The sequence below is a fragment of the Cyprinodon tularosa genome, unplaced genomic scaffold (genome assembly GCF_016077235.1).
Source record: "Cyprinodon tularosa strain WSP-4 unplaced genomic scaffold, ASM1607723v1 ctg14, whole genome shotgun sequence".
Lineage (NCBI taxonomy): Eukaryota > Metazoa > Chordata > Actinopteri > Cyprinodontiformes > Cyprinodontidae > Cyprinodon > Cyprinodon tularosa.
In genome coordinates, this window is record NW_024038220.1 from 327,974 (window position 1) to 350,977 (window position 23,004).

Here is a 23,004-nt window from a genome sequence, read left to right on the forward strand (position 1 = left end):
TAAAGTCTGCTACCTAAAAAACGATGGAAGTTATTATAGGTCTGACTGCACAATAGTTCAAAGTAATATAATATAAAGCTGTGCACACTGATGCATCATCTGTAATTCTAGTCCAGTTTGGAAACAGTTTTGCCATAAATTCCACCTGGTTTTTCATTATATAAAGCACTTTGAATTGTCTTGAGGTCAGAACGTGATATACACATAACCTTGACTTATCACACATTCTCATCATTAAACATTTAAATCATCAATACTGACATTCCTTTTCGTATTACCCTCGCTTTATCTTTACATACTAAATGTAAAAAACAGATTAAGTGAAAGTCACTCATAAATTGTGGCCATTAATATTCCAGCTCTTTGTGGCACATGAAGAATACACAAACATGCTGTGCTAGAAAACTTTCACACACTGACATTTCCCACTAAAAGGGTGGGCAAATTTATTCCACTCCACTTCTGTGATGGACTTCCTGATGTGCTTTAATAGCAACCTTCACTTTTATTGAAGAGCATTAGATTACAATCACAGGACTAAGTTAAAATTCAAGTGCACCTTTAATTTATTCATTATCTATATGAGGCAATATAATAGATTCATCGTGATTGGCATATAAAATATTTACACGGATATCGATTTCATAAAAATGACAAATCCTGCAGAAAAGTACATGTGCTTATATGTGGAAAGCGGCAAGATTGCAGCAACCTTCAAGAGTAATTCTTCATGGAACAATCACTTATTCTGAGTATTGACTTAGTAATACAGTTCATAGCAAATCATTCGCACAGCTTAAAGCATAAATCAAGCCCATAGACTACGAAAGGCAGCAGGTGGATTGTTTAGTCTCCCTTCCCTAAAGAGAAAGCAAAAGAAAATATGTTAGAAACAGTGAGTTCTCATCCACAGATTTCAAAAATCTATTAAGAATTTATTACAAATTAGCCCTGCATCTGGCGCCTAAAACAAACTGAAAAATTCCTAAGAGGATGTGTTGCCATGACAACTGAGTACCTACATGTGTTCCAGTAAGCATGCTACTGGTGCCTAAGCTTGCCGGGTACCTGTTGTCTCTGTTGTTGACGTCTGTATTCTTCTTCGCTGGCAGCGAGAGCCTGAGCCAGAGCCAGATCCTCCTGCTCCTGAGGGCTGAGAGGAAAAATACCTGAGTGAAAACACCACAAAGACTAGAGAGAATAACTGACTGTGGATCTCTTATTCCAATTTAAGTGTAACGTTATTCAAATGATTTATGCAACACCAGCTTTTTTTGTATTGCATATACAACAGCGCTACACATTCGGGCATTTTTGGATGTTTAACATAATAACTCTTCATATTTTTTGTTTACTCAAGTTCTCTGCTTCGCATTAAGGCAAAAGTCCAAGTAAAACATTTTGTTTTCAATGCAATATTGGCAATGCAGTACATCATAACATGAATGCTTATCTTAAACATAAATGCTGTTTGCAGTTTACACTCCTGTATAGCGCCATGAAAATGTATTCTCATGTACGTACATTTTGTCCGATTACAATACATGTAGCTATATCTGGCAATGATATTTTGTGACTAACTAACCCGAAGTAACAAATACTTCAAGGATTATAGGGACACATTTTTTTTTTTTAACAAAACATTTACAGACAAATCTTAAAGGTGCAGCATGCACTTTATTAGGCCCCTAAATTTCTGAAAACAGAGTAATTTAGGTCCCCTTGCGTATCATTTTATCGTTATTAAACGGTCTCCACAGCAGCGATGGACAGAGTTTGGCCAATCTGATAACAGCCGCTAACAGAACTAAATTCTCCTTTAGCTGAAGAGGGTTTTTGCCATCTTTGTAAACAAGCAGACCTTTTAAGTTCTAAGTTCTAACCTAAAACAAGGCCTTGTTTGTGGTCCACTCTATAAAACCTCAAACTCAATGCTATTTCTGACATTTTTTATTGAAAAAGCTTCCTGGATGGAAAGTGAAACATCTTCAAACTTGGAAACAAAGTCCAGTGGATTGTTTTTATAACTTTTTTGGAACAGTCTAAGTTGTTGAAACCTAACAAGGTTTACTAGTGTGTCCCTGTCTATGTGTGCAAGTTGCCAAATGTCCATAATAGTATCAGCTTATTACTTATGCACATGAAAAGACCCGGTTTTGTGACATGCATTTTTACCACCAAGCAGCAGCTACCATCTGACAGCAGTTTGTAAACCTCAACAACAAGCAGCTAGAGATGTCTTAATATCAACGTAAGACATACATACTTTTAGCACGCATTTTGTAGTGTGGTGTGTTGGAAAAGGCTCAATCAAGTGATTTTACTCAAAACAAAAGTCAACATGAATGGGTATCCAAATAACTGAAACATGTATTATTAACCAATATCTGAGATAAACTTTTAACAGAAGCAGATAGGATCAGGTGTTTCTATCCTACTAAGGTATCTGTGAGGGTTCTCAGTAATCCAGTTCATGATCAAGCATTAAAACTTTAGGCAACTGGACAAGACGTTTTCTAGAAGAAACTGGTTTTTACCTACTAAGAATGTTTCACATGGTACTTGTTTAACTGTGAAATGTGTGCTATACAGCTGAGTGTGATTTCATGACCAAAATGCAATCCCTACAAAACAATCCCAACCAAAACTTTAAATGAATCATGAGCTGAAATATGTGGTTAAACAGGCAAAGCAGTGATGCATGATCAGAGATACTATTAAAGCGAAGTAAATGTAGCAATAAGTACTGCCGTCCAATCAAACCATCTCATGTGTTTGTACAGGGGCTGCTCCATTATGGCAAAAATGAATAAAATATAATGAAATTGAGATCTTGATTCTTTAACACAATTATTCATAAACTTTAACATGAAATTATTGAACAGGTTATAAATAATGTTATCTTTTGGATGTCAAACATTTTAAAAAACAGACCAATTTCTCCAAATGGGACACAAATTTCTTAAAGTTTTGTCTTGACGGTGTTTATTCTAGAGGGGTGGCAGGTAGTGATGGGTTCATGAGACGTCATGAAGGCCCAATCCCAAACTGGCCCCTAAACATTAACCCTAAGCACTAACTCTCTGTTTGAGCGTTCCTGTGGAGGGACTAAGTGCCGAACGAAACCACGTAGCGGGCAGGGCGAGTGGAACGTTCAGCCCTTAAATAGTGACTATCCATCAGATACAGGCTCGCTGGAAATCAGCAGCAAATGTAACAGCGGCTTGGTGGCAAAGTTAACATGTTTTGCCAAATGTAAGTTCCACTGGTTTGCTTAATCTTCGTCACATTGACAGAAAATCGGGGCGGTTTGGGATCCAGCCGAAGTATTTCAATACATTTGCACCAACACCTGCCTGACATTAAAAATAAATACATGCAGCCTCTGATAGACTAAACTGACACTAATTTGATGACCTATAATACAATTCAAGAAACTGTTAATGTATTCCATCGTTTGAATAGAAAATGTTTGATATTTTTAGATGCAATCCACAAATGTGAACATACAACAGGAAAACTTAAGTGAACATGTGAATAAGGATGATTTCGGACTAGGAGTTATTTATTTATTTCAAATAATAACTAGAGTAAGGACAGAAAAGAGTCCATTTGAAATCAATTTTAATTTAGATAAGTTGAGGGATAACTGAGTGGAGCAGGATGACATAACAAGAATATTAAAACAAATATGAGATCAAAACGGCCCCAATAGCCTGAAACCTTTTTGCCTTAAGGCTACTCCATCTTCCCTGATCAAATCTATGATAATCTGCAATAGATCAGAGACTCTTTGCTCTGCATTGACAGATGCACTTATAAACACAGTTTAGTGCGTCAGTCAGTCCAGAACACCTCCTGTATTGTTTCTTTCTTTAAACAATACATGCACAGTTGCAGGTTTTTGACGTTAGATCCTGACGAGGGGGGGGGGGGGTTCATATTTGATGTTAAATATTTGCTAACGGCTGCAGTGGCCTGATGTCCTGATGGGTGCTTCCTTCATTTCATTTAACCTCTGGCTTTATGACCAGCTTTGATTCTGCCTGTATGAACCTTCGGACTCCTCCAGAGCTACGACACAAAGCATCAGCAGCCAAAGAGGAGTTCAGAGACACGCAGCAGTCTGTTGGTCCAGAAGTAAACTTCTCTGAAGGACGCTGTGATGTTGAACTGAACGTAGCCAATAATTGAATTATATTTGTAAGTTAAATATTATCTTGAACGCTGCATGGTTACATCTCTGCACCAGTTTATGATGTCCATTAGCAGCGAGGGCCGCTTGATTTACAACAGGAAATTAACAAGAGAGTAAAGCAGCAAAATAATCGATCATTTCCTTTTTATAATCGCTGAAAATCTAGATTCCAATAGAGATTAAAATATGAAACCGCATTTTGTACATGACTCTGAACGATTTTCTTTTATTAAGGAAGAAATTATTGAAAAGATGCTGTGCATTTCAATTAACATACAGACGTGCATAAAACCACCTAAATGCTTTAAAAAAAACTTTGTTTTCTGGAAATATAAGAATTTCAAAGAGGCAAAAATCTTCAGAAAAATGTTATTGAATATGCTAACAGTTGACAGCAACAAAGGGAATGTCACCTTTCATTTGATCTGGTAAACCGTCATGCGCTTGATCAGCAAAAACAGCTCCTGACTCCAAGATGCTCTCAGAGTTCTGGATATCGGCAAAGAAGGAATGAAGTTATCAAAGGATGCTATAAAGGAGCCATTCCCAACAAGGGGTACTTGCACCCCTAGTGGTCTACGGGTGCATTGCAATGGGTACGTGAAGAAATTCTATTTCTTAGTTAATAAAATAAAACAGGGCTGGGATCTTTTCTACTTTGAGAGGACCCAACTAAAAAATAAAACTAGCATTTTCAACCAAAAACTAAGCTTTTCTTATATGCTTGAGTTCCTTCAGCTGTGACATCTGAGATCATCAAAGCAACTCAGGTGTCATGAATGTTGAAAACAAAGTAAAACAAATGGAGTGAGTCTGACTATAACTTTTGTTCAGTATTTTGTCCCATTGTGATTATAAGGGAGTTACTCGGAGGAGCTCCAGATTTATAATAGATTATAATAGATATAAAAGATTCATAATATGATTCTATTTTGTATTTATTTTTATTCCTTACTAGCTTCCTGGTGACATATTTATTATACTTTTTTTTGTTTTTATTTGAGTTGGAAAGAATAATATGCCAAAGAATTAAATGCTCAAGTTAAAAAGATTAAACAAAATGCTTTTTATTCTATAATTAATTATCGTTCATTCCATTACATAATTACTGCACATTTTGGACAGACATTCATTCTTTTGTCTAAGGGGGTACTCATGGTAAGACAGTACCATTAGTTATAAAGGGCTGTTGATGTTTTGGTCCAACTAAATTTATGAAAATTTTTCCGACTCGATTCTATATTGTAAATAAATTGAAATGACAAAACATGAAGGAGGATCTCTAATTCAGAATCTCGCAAAACCAAACCCAGAAAGAGCTTGCTATGTACAAACCATGATGTCCACAACTCTCACCAAGAAAACCCCTGGAATTCTGCTGCTCATGCATATTTCATTGCCATGATGTGCCTCAAAGTCATGAGATCTATGTACAAGCATGGAATGTGAATTATGGATGGTCCACAGACTGATGAAACCCAATGTTTTCAGACAGTAGGTGAAATAGTCCTAAAGAAGGAAATCCCCAGAGGAAGGACTATCCCTGGGTCCCATTTAAAAACATTCTTCCCACTGGGATTAACCCTCCCATTCTGAGGCAATGCCGTTGAGAGCCCTTGCACACTTAATGTCAAACTTGCCTGCAAGCCAACAAAATTCTTCATTCAAACTTTGATCCAAACTGGATCAAACAGGAGACGGCTAGAGAGACAAACAATCTGCATCTTTCTTTAGGTTTTGCAGGTAAGACTTGAACAAGAAACCCAGCAGACTGATTAAAAGCAGTGTTCTCATTTCATGACAGTCACAGAGCCGAGGACAGTACAGAGCCTGCCTACCACTAATCGTTAACTTTTATGTGTTTGAAACACTTTTATCTTTCTTGTTCACTGACGAATGCTGTCTGCAACGCCAAGGTCCTTCCAAACGTGTCAGGAAAGGAAAAAACTAATTGAAATGTGTTTGAAATCCATATAATAATTTAATCTACCATGAAATGCTGCAAACATTTCGCAATTTGATTTCAAAACTGTCACAGAAAGTTAATAAAAGAGCTGGAGCTTCACCAAGATGCCTTTCTATCACCTTATTGGGGTTTTCGCAGCGTTATTTCAGCATAATGGACTATTATGCTGTCAGTTGTCAAAATTATGCTGTAATTAGGCCATTAAAATGTCTGTCATAAAGTGCAACAACTGGAAATATATTTATTTTTTGTTTTAACACAAAGACATTTACCTACTTTTTTGCAAATATACCTATGAAACTTGTCTGTTGGTGGATCTTAGCTATAAAAACAGGATATTTTGACAATTACAAACATGTGTGCTTGTTTAGGCATGGTGTCTAGGTGCAGCTTTTCCATACCCTTAATCCTTTATACAGAGGTTGCCCCAATCCTTCAGTCACGACATGTAATGAATGTATGTGTTCAGGGTTAACATCATCATAAAATTTATTTGCCTCTGTAAATTAGGGCAGATCTCATTGTCAGGGCAACCATCAATTTGCAATATGAGCACCCTTTGAAACAACAAACTTTATAGGCTAAACAAAAACACATGTGCATACTTTGTCACAGAGGCAAACAATAGAACAGGTGGACTGCTTTTCAAGTTTTTGAATCCAGGATATTATATGCATTAAATTATCTTAAAACTTAATTTGCTTCAGATGATCTGTGATGTCAGCTGCACCTCTAGCAACAAAGTCGTCTGTCTCCGTCCTTAAGAGTCACGGATTTAGCCATTAATGGTAAAAAATGAAATAGCAGCAGAAGCCATGAGAAACAAGAACTCACGCTTTTACATTGTTGCTGTTCCTCGTTCAAAGATTACTATGAATTCTATCAAAACACACGCATTAGCAGCAGCTACACTACTCCCTCCTGTGCAGCCATGTTTATTTTGGTTCAGCTACTGCTGTTGTTGCGCCTTATACCATAAAACTGCAATGTGATTGGCCGATTGGGTCAGGCTCGAACAGTTGAAGCAGGAGCAAGACAAGACTGATTCTTGTGTTTGTAAAAGTACAAATACTATGTGAATTCAGCAAAGGTTACATATTTTATGCCTTTACTTGACTTTGAAAGTATAAAAAAATAAAAATCAGGGTACAGGAGTTTCAAGTAAAAAAACAATGTAGGAAGTTTCAGTGCACTTTGTTAAAATATTGATTCAGTATCTCACCTTAGGGTCGGCTGAACAGCTGGCCTTGTTTCAGCCAAGGACATCTCTAGAGCTCTTTGTAAAGCCTGCTCCTCTGTCTGAAGTAACAAAGAACAAGCAGACTTTATTATACTATTATATTGCCTTAAATAAGGTAATTTAATCATAGCTCTGTTTACCATGTTTGCCTGAAATGATGCTGAAGGGGGTATTACATTCTGTGCTGAAACGGATGTAGGAATCCGTGGGGTAGAGCTGAGGAGCACAGAGAGCAAATTACTATCCGTTTTAAAAGTAATGATACATCCGTTAGTGAACAAAACACTCACCCTGAGCTGTGAGCTCTACTATTTATGGTTGAACCGTTAGAAACGGGTCTGGGGTTTCCTGAAGCAGATGAACGAGAACTAGAGGCAGAAGAGGAGGAAGCACCTCGGGACCTCATTAAAGCAGCATTTCTATAGAAAATAACCAAAAAAAGAATAAGTCACCAGCTAAAAATGGGACAGACTAAATTAAAGCAAAGCTTCCAAATACTAAGCTTAACTGTACCCACCCAGACTTGGAAAGAGGCTTTCCATCCGTCTTACAATCGTGGTCTAGAGGGTGGCGATGTTTGAGACAGTAATTTAAATGACACTGATCGCAGGTGACTCGTATCATTTCCTTTTGTTTACAGCCACCTTTAGAACATTTATTGGTGAATATCTGTAAAAGAGAAAAAAATTATAAAAATAACGTATTATTGTTGTTGATTCCAACAAATAAAGGTAAGTGCATCTCTGCTATCTTTACCTTTCTCTTCCTTTGCGCCGGGTCCGATTTGCAATCCCGGTCGATGTGCTCCCCAACTTTAATGTCAGGCATCTCTCCTCTTTTTATGGGAATAGGAGTGTTACACAATGGGCAAACTGGTACCTGGACATCCTACAAGAAAACACACAAGGTTAAAGAAAATAACATACCTTTACTATTTGTAAAGTCTTTAAAAGAAATAAAATTTTACTCTTGAAAAAGGGCTGATTCTTGTTGAAAGTAAAACATAATACTCATCCATGAGAGCCTTTCCCCATAACTGCTTGGTAACACAGTTTAATAGAACAATCAACAAGCTAAGACGATTGCTATGGCTAGTTTAATAAGAGCACCTTATTTATTAGCTGTTCCAACATATAAGAAAGCAAATTTTCACTCTATCATATGGAATATTTAATTTCCATAAAGATTCAGCAAAATTAACCATGACAATTGCATAAAAAAAAAGAAAAAAAACTTCTGCACAATATCAGGTTGCTTTGTTTCATTTTTTAAATGGAACAATACAATAAGTTGGAAAGTACATTAACATGATGTTTTCCAACAATGGTGAAAATCAAGAAATCTGTATTAAACCTAAATGTCAAGAAGTAAAATTTCATAAAAAAAAAACTAGGTTTTAAAGAAAGGGAAGTTTGATAGGTCATCCTTTATAACACTTAATGAAGTACATAAAGACACCCCAAACCAATATTGTAAATGTATCCATGATGATGCAGACAGTTTATTGATATAATTCATTGATATTGATATATGTATATATAGTTATTTACATTTCATATTAATTATTGTAAATATGATTGTATCTTTATATTGTTTTACTGAGTGACACATGGTTTGATTTATTTATGATTATTCTCATGATTATATCTACAAGCTTGTTCTTGCGCTGTTTTGAGAAGACGTTATTTCACCAACGTCCGTCTTGGGTTACCATGGAAACAAACACCAACGCCCGTCTTTCATGGAAATCAACGGAGGTTTTTCACATTACTCACAAACATTATAAGCTGAAGTTTGTTGAGTAAAAACCAAGGACAGCATCAAGATCTATCAAGGACTATCACCTTTTTAATTCATGGATAATTCCCTCATTGTGGCATGCAGCCAACGAGGTATTTTATTATTTTTATATAACGTTACATTGTTTCATTCTGTTGTAAGCCAGCTACAATGTACACTGTGTGGTTTGATGGTAGCTAATTAGTTAATTGTATCAACTGTATTGTTCTGTACAGTTTTCACGGTGCTAATGAAGATTTGGAGGCTTCATTAAATCAGTTCAAGAAATCCATTTGTGCTCGTCGTGCCTGAGGGGAATTACAGTGAAAACTCGGACTGTTTCATCGACGCAAGTGGGACAGAAGATGGCGCCAGAGTCCTTTTCATCGAACATGGGACAGCGCATCGAACTTCATAACTGCGCAAACTGAAGGCTAAACTCAGCTCGCATCTCACAAACACATAAAGGCAAGAAGATTGCATAAGAGCTACATTTGCATAAAGAAGCCATAAGGAGCTTGGACACTTTCCAAGTTGGTGATCTAAGAAAGGGCAATTTTGTAAATGTGCTATTAGTTATTGTGTAAGTGAAGTGTGTGTTGATAGAGAGTAATAATAATAAGCACCCACATATCACATGTTTTGCAATGTTTTTAAGTATTTCATTGACTGTAACCCATACAGGTGCTGGTCATAAAATTAGAATACCATGAAAAAGTAGATTGATTTCAGTAATTCCATTTAAAAAGTGAAACTTGTATATTATATTCATACATTACATACAAACTCATATATTTCAGATGTTTATTTTGTTTAATTTTGATGATTACAAATGACAACAAATGAAAATCTCAAATTCATCATATCAGAAAATTAGAATATTACTGAAGACCAATAAAAACAAAGGATTTATAGAAATGTTGGCCAACTGAAAAGTATGAACATGAAAAGTATGAGCATGTACAGCACTCAGTATTTAGTTGGGCCTCCTTTGGCCTGTATTACTGCAGCAATGCGGCGTGGCATGGAGTCGATCAGTCTGTGGCACTTCTCAGGTGTTATGATAGCCCAGGTTGCTCCAATAGTGGCTTTTAGCTCTTCTGAATTGTTGGGTCTGGTGTATTGCATCTTCTTCTTCACAATACCCCATAGATTTTCTATGGGGTTAAGGTCAGGAGAGTTTGCTGGCCAATTAAGAACAGGGATACCATGGTCCTTCAACCAGGTACTGGTAGCTTTGGCACTGTGTGCAGGTGTCAAGTCCTGTTGGAAAATGAAATCTGCATCTCCAAAAAGTTGGTCAGCTGCAGGAAGCATGAAGTGCTCTAAAACTTCATGGTATGTGGCTGCGTTGACCCTGGACCTCAGAAAACACAATGGACCAACACCAGCAGATGACATGGCACCCCAAACCATCACTGACTGTGGAAACTTTACACTGGACTTCAAGCAACGTGGATGAAGTGCCTCTCTTCTTTTCCTCCAGACTCTGGGACCTTGATTTCCAAAGGAAATGCAAAATTTACTTTCATCAGAGAACATGACTTTGGACCACTCACCAGCAGTCCAGTCCTGTTTCTCTTTAGCCCAGGCAAGACGCTTCTGACGCTGTCTGTGGTTCAAGAGTGGCTTGACACAAGGAATGCGACAGCAGAAACCCATGTCTTTCATACGTCTGTGTGTGGTGGTTCTTGAAGCACTCACTCCAGCTGCAGTCCACTCTTTGTGAATCTCCCCCACATTTTTGAATGGGTTTTGTTTCACAACCCTCTCCAGGGTGCGGTTATCTCTCTTGCTTGTACACTTTTTTCGACCACATCTTTTCCTTCCCTTCGCCTCTCTATTAATGTGCTTGGACACTGAGCTCTGTGAACAGCCAGCCTCTTTAGCGATGACCTTTTGTGTCTTGCCCTCCTTGTGCAAGGTGTCGATGGTCGTCTTTTGGACAACTGTCAAGTCAGCAGTCTTCCCCATGATTGTGTAGCCTATAGAACTAGACTGAAAGACCATTTAAAGGCTTTTGCAGGTGGTTTGAGTTAATTAGCTGATTAGAGTGTGGCACCAGGGGCCATCAATTTTGAACCTTTTCACAATATTCTAATTTTCTGATATGATGAATTTGAGATTTTCATTTGTTGTCATTTGTAATCATCAAAATTAAACAAAATAAACATCTGAAATATATGAGTTTGTATGTAATGTATGAATATAATATACAAGTTTCACTTTTTAAATGGAATTACTGAAATCAATCTACTTTTTCATGATATTCTAATTTTATGACCAGCACCTGTATATGGTGTGATTTTCAAGATAACAAGGTCTGACTTAATTCCCTTTTTGCAAGTATTTAAATAAGTGTGCTTTGAGGTTTAAAGTATAATTTCATTGTTAAACCTTATTTGAGGCATTTAAATTAATAAGGGGTTTAATCTACATAAGTATAGGTTATTTTAGAAAAACAATTCTAAAAATTATAAATAATCACACAGCAAGCAGCCATAGTATAAATAGGCTTACAGATTTATTAGATTTACATATTCAGTTTGTGTACAACATGTCAGCGTACAACATGTCAGGACAAGGAGAGCTTACTCATCAAGTAGAAGAGCAGGTTACTGGTCAGGTTAGGGATAAAACTCGTGACAAAGAAGATTCCCGAAAGCAGCCTGAAAAGAGTCAAGTTGGTGATACTGCTGAAGAACAGACAGTAAGACGAAGTGAAAGATCCAGAACTCTGACAGAGAAGGGTAGAGGAATGCAGGAGGAAAAAATTAAAGGTCTTCAAGACAAGTTCAGATATATGTATGGTAGATGGAGAAATCACATTAAATACTCAAAGAAAACATTATCAGAAGCAACAGATAGAGTATCTGATGATATGCTCAACCATGTCATCGATGACGTTCATAGTCTCTCTGCAGATGTCCAGTGTGTTTATAATGAACTTCGGACAATCGAAACTCCAGATCAGGAAACACGTCGGAAAGTTGATCTGTGTGTCCATGTATCTCAGTTCATCATAGACAGAGCCTCAAGACGACTGGGTGGGCTTACACCTGATGAAGAAGATGACTGGCCTGAAGCAGGTTCTCTGTTCAACTCTAGTATCAGTTCTCTCATCTCAGACTCGAAGAGGACCTCGCTACACACAAATGGGTCCACTGAAAGACGACAAGAAGCTGCTGCTGATGCCGCTGCAAGCCAAGCCGTTCTCAAGGTGTCACAAGAACAAGAAAGAGAACAACGGGAAATACAGCGACTGAAAGAAGAAGCTCAGAAGAGAATAGCTGAACAAGAGGCAGCAGCTGTAAAGCGTAATTTGGAAAGAGAAGCAGAGGAGTTGAAAATAAGAATGGAACAAGAAGCAGAAGAGTCGAAATGGAGAATGGAACGAGAAGCAGAAAATCTAAAAAGAAGAATCCAGAGAGAAGAGGAGGAAGCTAAAATCAAGGCTCAACTAGAAGCGGAACACACAGCTCTCCAAAGGACTCTGGATGAGAGGCAAAGAAAGGTACAGCATTTGGAGACAATGAAAGGTCTAAATGCAGCACAAGCGAGAATACAAGTGTATGACCAAGTGGAGGTCACAGAAGAAGAGAAGAAAGATATCATACTGAAGAGTGAATTGAGAACAGTCAATCAAGTGCCTGATCCCACAAGCCCTGCATCCACGTATGTGTTTTCTGCACCAAGGACTGTGATCACCTCTCCAAATGAAAGTACAGCAGAGCTCGTCAAGGTGCTAGCAGATGCGGTGAGTACCAACAGAATCCCAATCCCCGAACCATCAGTATTCAGTGGGGATCCATTGATGTACAGTGACTGGAGACTGTCATTTAAAACGCTGATCGACCAGAAGAACATCCAGGAAAATGAGAAGATCTACTACCTCCGCAGGTATGTGGATGGAGATGCAAAGAAAGCGATCAATGGCTATTTCCTACTTGGCACTGCGTCTGCCTATGTTGCGGCGTGGGAGCTCTTGGACGAGAGATATGGAAACCCATTCACAATCGCACAGTCGTTTAGAGACAAGCTCCACACATGGCCCAAAATGGGACCTAAGGATTGCTTCGAGCTCAGAAGGTTTACAGATTTTCTCCGCAGTTGTGAGGCTGCTATGACTCACATAAAGGCTCTGGAAATCTTGAATGACTGCAACGAAAACAGGAAGATTCTCTCCAAGCTACCAGACTGGTTAACGGCCAGGTGGAATCGGAAGTCTACTGAAATAGAAGAACAGAACGGCCAGTTCCCCACCTTCAGCAAGTTTGTTGCATTCCTAATCAAAGAAGCAAAGATCGCCTGTCACCCCATCACCTCTCTGCAGTCACTCAAGCAAGGCGAAACAGAGAGCCCAAGAGGCAACAGGAACAGGACGATGGGAGCAAAGGTACTGGCTACAAGCTCAGATGAAAAGGAGGTCATGACATGCGTCTTCTGCAAGAAGCATGGACACACCTTGCTCAAATGCAGAAAGTTCAAGAGCGAACAACCTTTGTTAAAGAAAACAAGCTGTGCTTTGGTTGTCTCAAGCCTGGCCACTACTCAAAGAAATGTAGCAGTAGAAGTGAGTGTGATGTGTGCCACAAGCAGCACCCTACCTGCCTGCACGTGGATAGAGCCAAAGGTGACAAGAAACCAACACAAGCTAAGGAAAGGCAAAGTCAAAGCCAAGAGGAAGCTGAATCGTCGCCTCCTGAAGAAACAAGCACAGCTGCTACTGCATACAGAACGATCTCTGGTGAGGCTGGCACACATACCTCTGCAATACTTCCTGTCTGGCTCTCATCTACAACCTGCCCAGAAGAAGAAGTCCTTGTGTATGCGCTACTGGACTCTCAAAGCGACTCAACCTTTATTCTAAGTGAAGTAGCTGACAAGCTGAAAGCCAACAAAGAACAAATTAAGCTCAAGCTCACTACAATGACTGCAACCTCAACAGTAAACTCCCAAAGAGTGAACAATCTACAAGTCCGTGGCTTCTACTCACGAAAGAAGATCTCCCTACCACCAGCCTATACAAGGGAGTTCATTCCAGCCAACAGAGCTCACATACCTACAAACGAAAAGGCAAAAGCTTGGTCCCACCTGGAACACCTTCAGGAAAAGATCTCACCTCTACTGGAATGTGAAGTAGGCCTGCTCATCGGGTACAACTGCTCACAAGCACTTCTACCAAGAGAAGTTGTATCTGGCAAAACAAACCAGCCCTACGCACAACGCACAGACCTTGGATGGAGCATCGTGGGGTGTAGAAGTCCCTGTGTAGACTATGGAGCCGCCATCGGAACGAGTCATTGTATAGAAGTGAGACAAGTGACACCAGATGTTGAGTCTTCTATCAACCTCCGAACGGAAGTACACTATATAAACCGATTCAAGGTGAAAGAAGTGACCACTTCAGAAATCATTAAGGTCCTCGAGTCTGACTTCTCAGAAAGAGCCAAGGAAGATAATCCGATCTCACAAGACGATATGAAGTTCCTGTCAAAGCTGAAAGAGAACATCACACAAAAGGAGAACGGTCACTACGAGATGCCCTTTACCATTCAAAGAGGAAAGACCAGAGCTACCTCACAACAAGATACAGGTGCTGGTCATAAAATTAGAATATCATGAAAAAGTAGATTGATTTCAGTAATTCCATTTAAAAAGTGAAACTTGTATATTATATTCATACATTACATACAAACTCATATATTTCAGATGTTTATTTTGTTTAATTTTGATGATTACAAATGACAACAAATGAAAATCTCAAATTCATCATATCAGAAAATTAGAATATTGTGAAAAGGTTCAAAATTGATGGCCCCTGGTGCCACACTCTAATCAGCTAATTAACTCAAACCACCTGCAAAAGCCTTTAAATGGTCTTTCAGTCTAGTTCTATAGGCTACACAATCATGGGGAAGACTGCTGACTTGACAGTTGTCCAAAAGACGACCATCGACACCTTGCACAAGGAGGGCAAGACACAAAAGGTCATCGCTAAAGAGGCTGGCTGTTCACAGAGCTCAGTGTCCAAGCACATTAATAGAGAGGCGAAGGGAAGGAAAAGATGTGGTCGAAAAAAGTGTACAAGCAAGAGAGATAACCGCACCCTGGAGAGGATTGTGAAACAAAACCCATTCAAAAATGTGGGGGAGATTCACAAAGAGTGGACTGCAGCTGGAGTGAGTGCTTCAAGAACCACCACACACAGACGTATGAAAGACATGGGTTTCTGCTGTCGCATTCCTTGTGTCAAGCCACTCTTGAACCACAGACAGCGTCAGAAGCGTCTTGCCTGGGCTAAAGAGAAACAGGACTGGACTGCTGGTGAGTGTTCCAAAGTCATGTTCTCTGATGAAAGTAAATTTTGCATTTCCTTTGGAAATCAAGGTCCCAGAGTCTGGAGGAAAAGAAGAGAGGCACTTCATCCACGTTGCTTGAAGTCCAGTGTAAAGTTTCCACAGTCAGTGATGGTTTGGGGTGCCATGTCATCTGCTGGTGTTGGTCCATTGTGTTTTCTGAGGTCCAGGGTCAACGCAGCCACATACCAGGAAGTTTTAGAGCACTTCATGCTTCCTGCAGCTGACCAACTTTTTGGAGATGCAGATTTCATTTTCCAACAGGACTTGGCACCTGCACCCAGTGCCAAAGCTACCAGTACCTGGTTGAAGGACCATGGTATCCCTGTTCTTAATTGGCCAGCAAACTCTCCTGACCTTAACCCCATAGAAAATCTATGGGGTATTGTGAAGAAGAAGATGCAATACACCAGACCCAACAATTCAGAAGAGCTAAAAGCCACTATTAGAGCAACCTGGGCTATCATAACACCTGAGAAGTGCCACAGACTGATCGACTCCATGCCACGCCGCATTGCTGCAGTAATACAGGCCAAAGGAGGCCCAACTAAATACTGAGTGCTGTACATGCTCATACTTTTCATGTTCATACTTTTCAGTTGGCCAACATTTCTATAAATCCTTTGTTTTTATTGGTCTTCAGTAATATTCTAATTTTCTGATATGATGAATTTGAGATTTTCATTTGTTGTCATTTGTAATCATCAAAATTAAACAAAATAAACATCTGAAATATATGAGTTTGTATGTAATGTATGAATATAATATACAAGTTTCACTTTTTAAATGGAATTACTGAAATCAATCTACTTTTTCATGATATTCTAATTTTATGACCAGCACCTGTAAGTACAAAGCCTGAACAGTGGTCCTATGTTGCTTCTGAGGACAACCCTGCAGATCATGCCTCTCGAGGTTTGACTGCAGACCAACTAAAGTTCTCAAACTGGTACACCGGCCCGAAGTTTCTTTGGCAAAGAGGTCCACTGCAGAGAGAATGCAAGGTAGGAGAAGTCAACGAAGATGATCCCGAACTTCGTAAGGCTCTTGTGTGCAATACTGAGACAAAGGAAGAGAGATCTTTATTAGACCACCTGAAGAAGTTTTCAGACTGGACAAGAGCTGTAAAGGCAGTTGCAAGATTACAGCGAATGGCCAAAGAACACAAAGGTCTGAAGCAACGCACCAATGAAAGTACAAGCATCGAGGAAAGGAAAGAAGCAGAGCTTGCCATCATTAAGCTAGCTCAAAAGGAAGCATTCCCAGCTGAGATCAAAAGACTCAAGCAAAAGCAGGAAATTGTCAAGACCAAAGAAAGTAAGCTACAGAAGTTAAGCCCCTTCCTGGATGAAGAATGGATCCTCAGGGTGGGAGGATGTCTAGGTCAAGCTGCACTACACCCACACATAAAGCATCCAGCAATTATTCCACAGAAAAGCCACATATCGTCCTTACTCATCCAGCACCACCACGAAAAGATCCAACACCAAGGACGTGGAATGATAACAAACGCACTCAGAGCTAATGGATGTTGGATCCTGGGATGCAGCAGTGCTGTCTCGTCACACATCTACAAATGTGTGAAGTGCCGAATGTACAGACGACGCACCGAAGAACAAAGAATGGGCGACTTACCTCAAGATCGAATGGAAGCAGCTCCACCTTTCACGTACACTGGAATGGATTGCTTCGGCCCAATCGGCATTAAAGAAGGAAGAAAGGATCTCAAAAGATATGGACTCATACTTACCTGTCTATGTTCAAGATCCATTCACATAGAAGTAATCGACGATATGACAACCGACGCATTCATCAATGCACTCAGATCATTCATTGCCATCAGAGGAAACGTTCGCCAACTGAGATGCGACCAAGGGACTAATTTCGTTGGTGCAAGGAGAGAGTTTGCAGAACTCATGAAAGGAATGAATGAAGAGAGACTGAAGGCTCTAGGATGTGAGTTCCTCATGAATACTCCTGCGGCAAGTCACATGGGCGGCATATGGGAGAGGCAGATAAGAACGATAAGGAGCATCTTGACTGCAGTTCTGGACCAGTCTGCACATAGGCTCGACAGCACCTCTCTCCGGACTTACCTGTATGAAGTCATGTCCATCATCAACAGCCGGCCACTTACCGCTGAACATCTGAACGACCCATCTGGACCTGAACCACTAACCCCGAACCACATTCTGACTATGAAATCAACAATCATTCTTCCCCCACCTGGACAATTTGTCAAGCAAGATCTCTATCTACAAAAGAGGCGGCGCCGAGTCCAGTATTTGGCCAATGAGTTTTGGAACAGATGGAGGAAAGAATATCTTCTCAACCTGCAACAAAGACAGAAGTGGTGTAAAACCAGAAGGAACTCAAAAGTCAATGACATTGTCCTTCTCCATGACGAACAGACACCACGCAACAAATGGAAACTAGCAAGAGTCACTGAAGTCTACCCAGGGAAAGATGGTAGGGTCAGAAAGCTGAAGCTGCTAGTTAGCCACACCACATACGATAGCAAAGGGAAAGCTACAACGAGTAAGGTGTATTTAGAGAGACCTATACACAAAGTTGTTACTTTGATAGAAGCAGATTAGATGCAATACGTGAGTTTATTTAGCTTACCTTTGAGAAATATCCTTTGATGATATGATATGGTACCTGCTATAACTCTAAGAAATCCCACATACTGTTAGTTTGTGTAATTTGGTGGGAGTGTAAATGTATCCATGATGATGCAGACAGTTTATTGATATAATTCATTGATATTGATATATGTATATATAGTTATTTACATTTCATATTAATTATTGTAAATATGATTGTATCTTTATATTGTTTTACTGAGTGACACATGGTTTGATTTATTTATGATTATTCTCATGATTATATCTACAAGCTTGTTCTTGCGCTGTTTTGAGAAGACGTTATTTCACCAACGTCCGTCTTGGGTTACCATGGAAACAAACACCAACGCCCGTCTTTCATGGAAATCAACGGAGGTTTTTCACATTACTCACAAACATTATAAGCTGAAGTTTGTTGAGTAAAAACCAAGGACAGCATCAAGGACTATCAAGGACTATCACCTTTTTAATTCATGGATAATTCCCTCATTGTGGCATGCAGCCAACGAGGTATTTTATTATTTTTATATAACGTTACATTGTTTCATTCTGTTGTAAGCCAGCTACAATGTACACTGTGTGGTTTGATGGTAGCTAATTAGTTAATTGTATCAACTGTATTGTTCTGTACAGTTTTCACGGTGCTAATGAAGATTTGGAGGCTTCATTAAATCAGTTCAAGAAATCCATTTGTGCTCGTCGTGCCTGAGGGGAATTACAAATATCAAACCATACACTTGTAAGGTTATATCAACTCACCTTTTTGTAGGAAGATGTGCATTTGTGATTTGCATAGGTAATGTGATCTTTGCAGAAGATCTCCTGACAAGCATCACATCTCATTGGAAGAAAATCTGTATTAAAAGACAGTATTTTATAGGAATCAGATTAAACAAGTTCAACAAAAAAAGGATAATACTATATCAGATTGTACTCACCTAAACGTTTACAGGTATTCTCAGAGCAGTGCTCTCCCAAATCAGGAAACTCCATATTTAAAGGTCCTCTGGTGTAAATTAAAGGTTTCAATGCTAATAAAATAAAGAAATAATAAATTAAAAAATTAATAAGAACTCAATCAGTTAGTTTTTAGGACTGGTCCATTTGGAAACAATAGGAAAGCTTCCCCATTAGTCATGAGTCACAACATTTTGAGTCTAAAGATCAACAATGAGTTTGCTAAATTATTAGCAAGCAGGCTAAGCTAACTTCGATCAGACACAGAGACAGATTACGTAATGAACAATTGCTTACATTATGTAGTACTATATTATACAAAAAGGCAACAAAAAGCTTCAAAATGGTAATAATAGACATTTTTTTCGCTTTAAGTAATAGATCTGTATTATTTTTTAAATTACAAGTTAGGACCAGAGCTAACACTTTATTTACTCAAAATTATACATAACTACAAAGATTTTTGTCAACAATTAAAAAGAAAAAACAAAAGAAAATTGTATCACTCTCGCTAAATGTCTTGAAAAAAATAATCTTGGTTATTTATTGTGTATTTGTATTCTCCCTGGTGGCTACTTTGCTATGCTAACAAGATGAACCGCTAACCAAAGCTTTTAGGTCAGGTTTACTCACCAGATTCGGCTTTCTTTTCGGTCTTTGGTCTCAAACAAAGAAATTCAATATATTCTCTCAGATAAATAAGGTAACTCTGTTTTGTTTTCCGATAGTTTTATTCCGTAGGTTCGTTGACTCCTGCTGCCTCCTTTGAGAAGCTCTTCACCTGTTTAGCTGTGTCACGTTCGCGTAGTGTCCCTTTACGTCAAGACGCCGGTGATGTCATAATTTTACGTGTGGAAGGCGTGGTTCCAAAGGCGGTCTTAGAAATAACAGGAAAACTCTGGAATAATCCAAACAGTATAGTCATGCTTATGATGTTTCCCTTTCCCTTTATATATATATATATATATATATATATATATATATATATATATATATATATATATATATATATATATATATATATATATATATATATATATATATATATATATATATATATATATATAAAGAAAAAAGCTAATAAAATAAGATAGATAGATAGATAGATAGATAGATAGATAGATAGATAGATAGATAGATAGATAGATAGATAGATAGATAGATAGATAGATAGATAGATAGATAGATAGATAGATGTACTATACTTGACTTTTCCAAGGGTAGCTCTAGCACCCCCTAGCGTCCTTCTGCTCCCACCACTAAATCCACAGTGGTAAACAGTTCAAACATTGCATTTTGCCTTTGAACTTTGCTCTATTTGCACACTATGGGGAATCCTGTTATTGTAGATTAATATCAGTCAATGTGTTAGTGTCAGACTTGTCAATCTTGATAGTATTCTTTAATTTTCTTGACAGAACATAAAAATATTCAACATCTTATACTCATCTCATGATCTAAAATTCAAAAGATTAAAAGCCTCCCTTATGAAAACAAGTAAATCCTTATTTGCATCTCCATCCTTTAAAAAGGAAGAGCAATATAAACTAATGATACAATAAAGATCCCTCTGCTTGTCAAAATTTGGTTTTCAAGCTATTTTTTCTTTTTTCATTTAGGTAATTGCACTCAGCAAACTGAGTTTACCTATTTTATAGCTCATTCTGCTAAAACATATGCTCTTACATGTTACACAACAGTCTCAGTGGACGTTTTTAGGGCAATTTTCCAAGAGAAGATATTTGCTTATAAAGTATATATTTCTTTTATTCAGAAAACTGCTTTCTGTAAAATACCCACCTAACTAATTTCTAAGGCTTCTCATCTTATACTTCTTGTTGCTTAATGGTCGACTGATTCTGTTGTAAGGACACAAATTGAATACAAAGATCTCATACATGCAATACGTGACATAATAATGAGATAATCTGTTTTTGTGCAATGACTGTATTGTTTAAGAGTGGTTAGTTGGGTAGCAGTTAGGACTGCTGCCTTCTAGCAAGAAAGTGTTGAGTTCAACTAACCGTCTGGGCTCCTGACAGTTAGTTGAACTGCGTTCCCCTTTAATGCTCTGGCAACCTAATCCAACGCTCACCCAAAAAAAATGGGTCTTGACAATGAATAACATCAGTACGCCGGTTAGAAATTTTACTTTTCACTGGTTCTTGACTATTCTCAAATTAAATCCATACATAATATAATAATGCATATAGTTAGCTGGTCTTTAAGCTTCTTGGATTTCAACCTTGTGCTACAAGGGATTGTTAATGGCCCATCAGCTAAAGAAATATTTATCTGCTTTCTATCCATTGAATAATTGAACCCACAATGAATATTAGAAAGTACAAAAGTTCAAAAGAACAGTTATTACTCACTTTTATTAAAAAGTGTGATAGAGTCATATAATTTCAATCTCCAAGTCAAACATTAATAATTCAAACTCAGGTCAAATAATCTAATAAAAATTTCCAAAGAATGTGTTTAGGATTGGACTTTTCTCTAAGACGAGCATATATACTGCCGGTTAAAACTGATTTCCCATCTGCTTTATATGGAACACAGGTTAACACTTACTGGTAACTTAAATTGACTTATAAAACAACCTTTTTTTTCCCCCTACAGTGCTTAGAGATGGCTTTTATAGGTTTGACCAGGTGATGGCAGCACTAGTCCTTTTAAAGGCTTGGGGAACTGAAGAACTAAAAGGAAAAAGGATCTTAACATAATTCTGCTCATTGAAAGTATGATGTTTATATGTTCATGACAGACAGAGATTTTAAGTTTTCCTGCTTTTCTTTTTTCTACAGAAAGCTCAGAAGGAGCCTCTAAATCTTCACAAGATGCCGATACTCTGATTTTCCCAGAGTGTCCATATATCTATATTTTCCTATTCACAAAAGTGGTCTCCTGCAAAACAATACCCAACCAGGGTTGGCTTTTTATCAGTTTACGAAACTTAGTCTCTCAAATGGGAGACTATAACAGTGTAATGTGGTGAGAGGGCCTACAATGTCCTACTCTCAGCTGTTTTGCAGCCTTATTCTGGTCTCTCCAGGGCAAAAGGATATTGATAACACAATGTTATCAGCCACTTTTAGGTTTATTGATGCGTACAAAGGGTTCAGGTTTGTGTGCAGGGTTTGTTTTCTGCCAAACATCACTCATCAGGTAGAGTTTCATCTGTCCAGAGCAGCTGTGTTAACATGTCGTGTTAACTCCATCTTACATCAGAGATCTGATTGTTCCTTATGTTCCTAAAAATCTCAATCTGCAGGTTTACTAGTGGTTCCTAGAATTTCTAAGAATAGAATGGGAGGCAGATCTTTTAGTTATCAGGCTCCTCTCCTGTGGAACCAGCTACCAGTTTTAGTCTGTGAGGCAGACACCCTGTCTACTTTTAAGGCTAGGCTTAAAACTTTCCTTTTTGATAAAGCTTATAGTTAGAGTTGCTCAGGTTATCCTGAGCTATCTCTATAGTTATGCTGCTATAGGCTTCGACTTCTGGGTGACATAGGGACCCCTATTTCATCATTCTACTTCATTCTATCTCTATTCTCCCACTCTGCAGAATCTGTTAGTGCCATCTCTAATGTTATACTCTCTCTGCTTTTTCTTTTAGTATCTTTGCCTTGTCTCTTTCTGTTTGGCTGTGACTCCATCCTGGAGCGAATATCAGCTGTGCTGCTGCCATCAACACCCTTGTTTATAGATGCTGGCAATCAGCCTGTTTTTTCAGTGTAGTCCTGTTTCTCTGACTGTGACTGGCTGGTTGTGCTCTCTTGATCCTCAGACATGGGAGCTGGCTCGGAGCTGGTCTGCCTGGCTGTGTGTTTCCTGGACGGGGCCGCCTTTTACATTTGCTTGTTGTATCTCTGCTT

The 23,004-nt window shown here is 38.5% G+C and overlaps 1 protein-coding gene across 3 annotated transcripts; it reads right to left on the reverse strand.

Moving 5' to 3' along the window:
• Window positions 1-416: 416 nt before the first annotated feature.
• Window positions 417-19,951, reverse strand: zfand2a (zinc finger, AN1-type domain 2A). 3 transcript variants are annotated; one of them, XR_005280139.1, is made up of 11 exons: window positions 19,760-19,951; window positions 19,108-19,200; window positions 18,929-19,023; window positions 8,161-8,292; window positions 7,922-8,073; window positions 7,695-7,823; window positions 7,545-7,620; window positions 7,387-7,463; window positions 4,612-4,687; window positions 1,069-1,153; window positions 417-860 (listed from the first exon to the last, which is right to left on the reverse strand). XR_005280139.1 is itself a non-coding variant. In XM_038278226.1 (10 exons), exons 2-10 carry the CDS (start codon window positions 19,160-19,162, stop codon window positions 822-824), a joined length of 840 nt encoding a protein of 279 aa, XP_038134154.1. In that variant the 5' UTR covers window positions 19,163-19,200; window positions 19,760-19,951; the 3' UTR covers window positions 417-821. The 3 variants fall into 3 exon arrangements, 2 of the variants coding, with proteins under 2 accessions (XP_038134154.1, XP_038134155.1); XM_038278226.1 differs by lacking the exon at window positions 4,612-4,687; XM_038278227.1 differs by lacking the exon at window positions 4,612-4,687 and having other exon boundaries at window positions 1,023-1,153.
• Window positions 19,952-23,004: the final 3,053 nt, after the last annotated feature.

Coding starts and splice junctions, on each gene's coding strand:
- zfand2a (XM_038278226.1), bottom strand. CDS start 19,162: ATGGAGTTTCCTGATTTGGGAGAGCACTGCTCTGAGAATACCTGTAAA. Junction 8,293..18,928: donor GCACATCTTCCTACAAAAAG/GTGAGTTGATAT, acceptor GTTTTCTTGTAG/GATGTCCAGGTACCAGTTTG. Junction 7,621..7,694: donor AGTAGAGCTCACAGCTCAGG/GTGAGTGTTTTG, acceptor TGTGCTCCTCAG/CTCTACCCCACGGATTCCTA.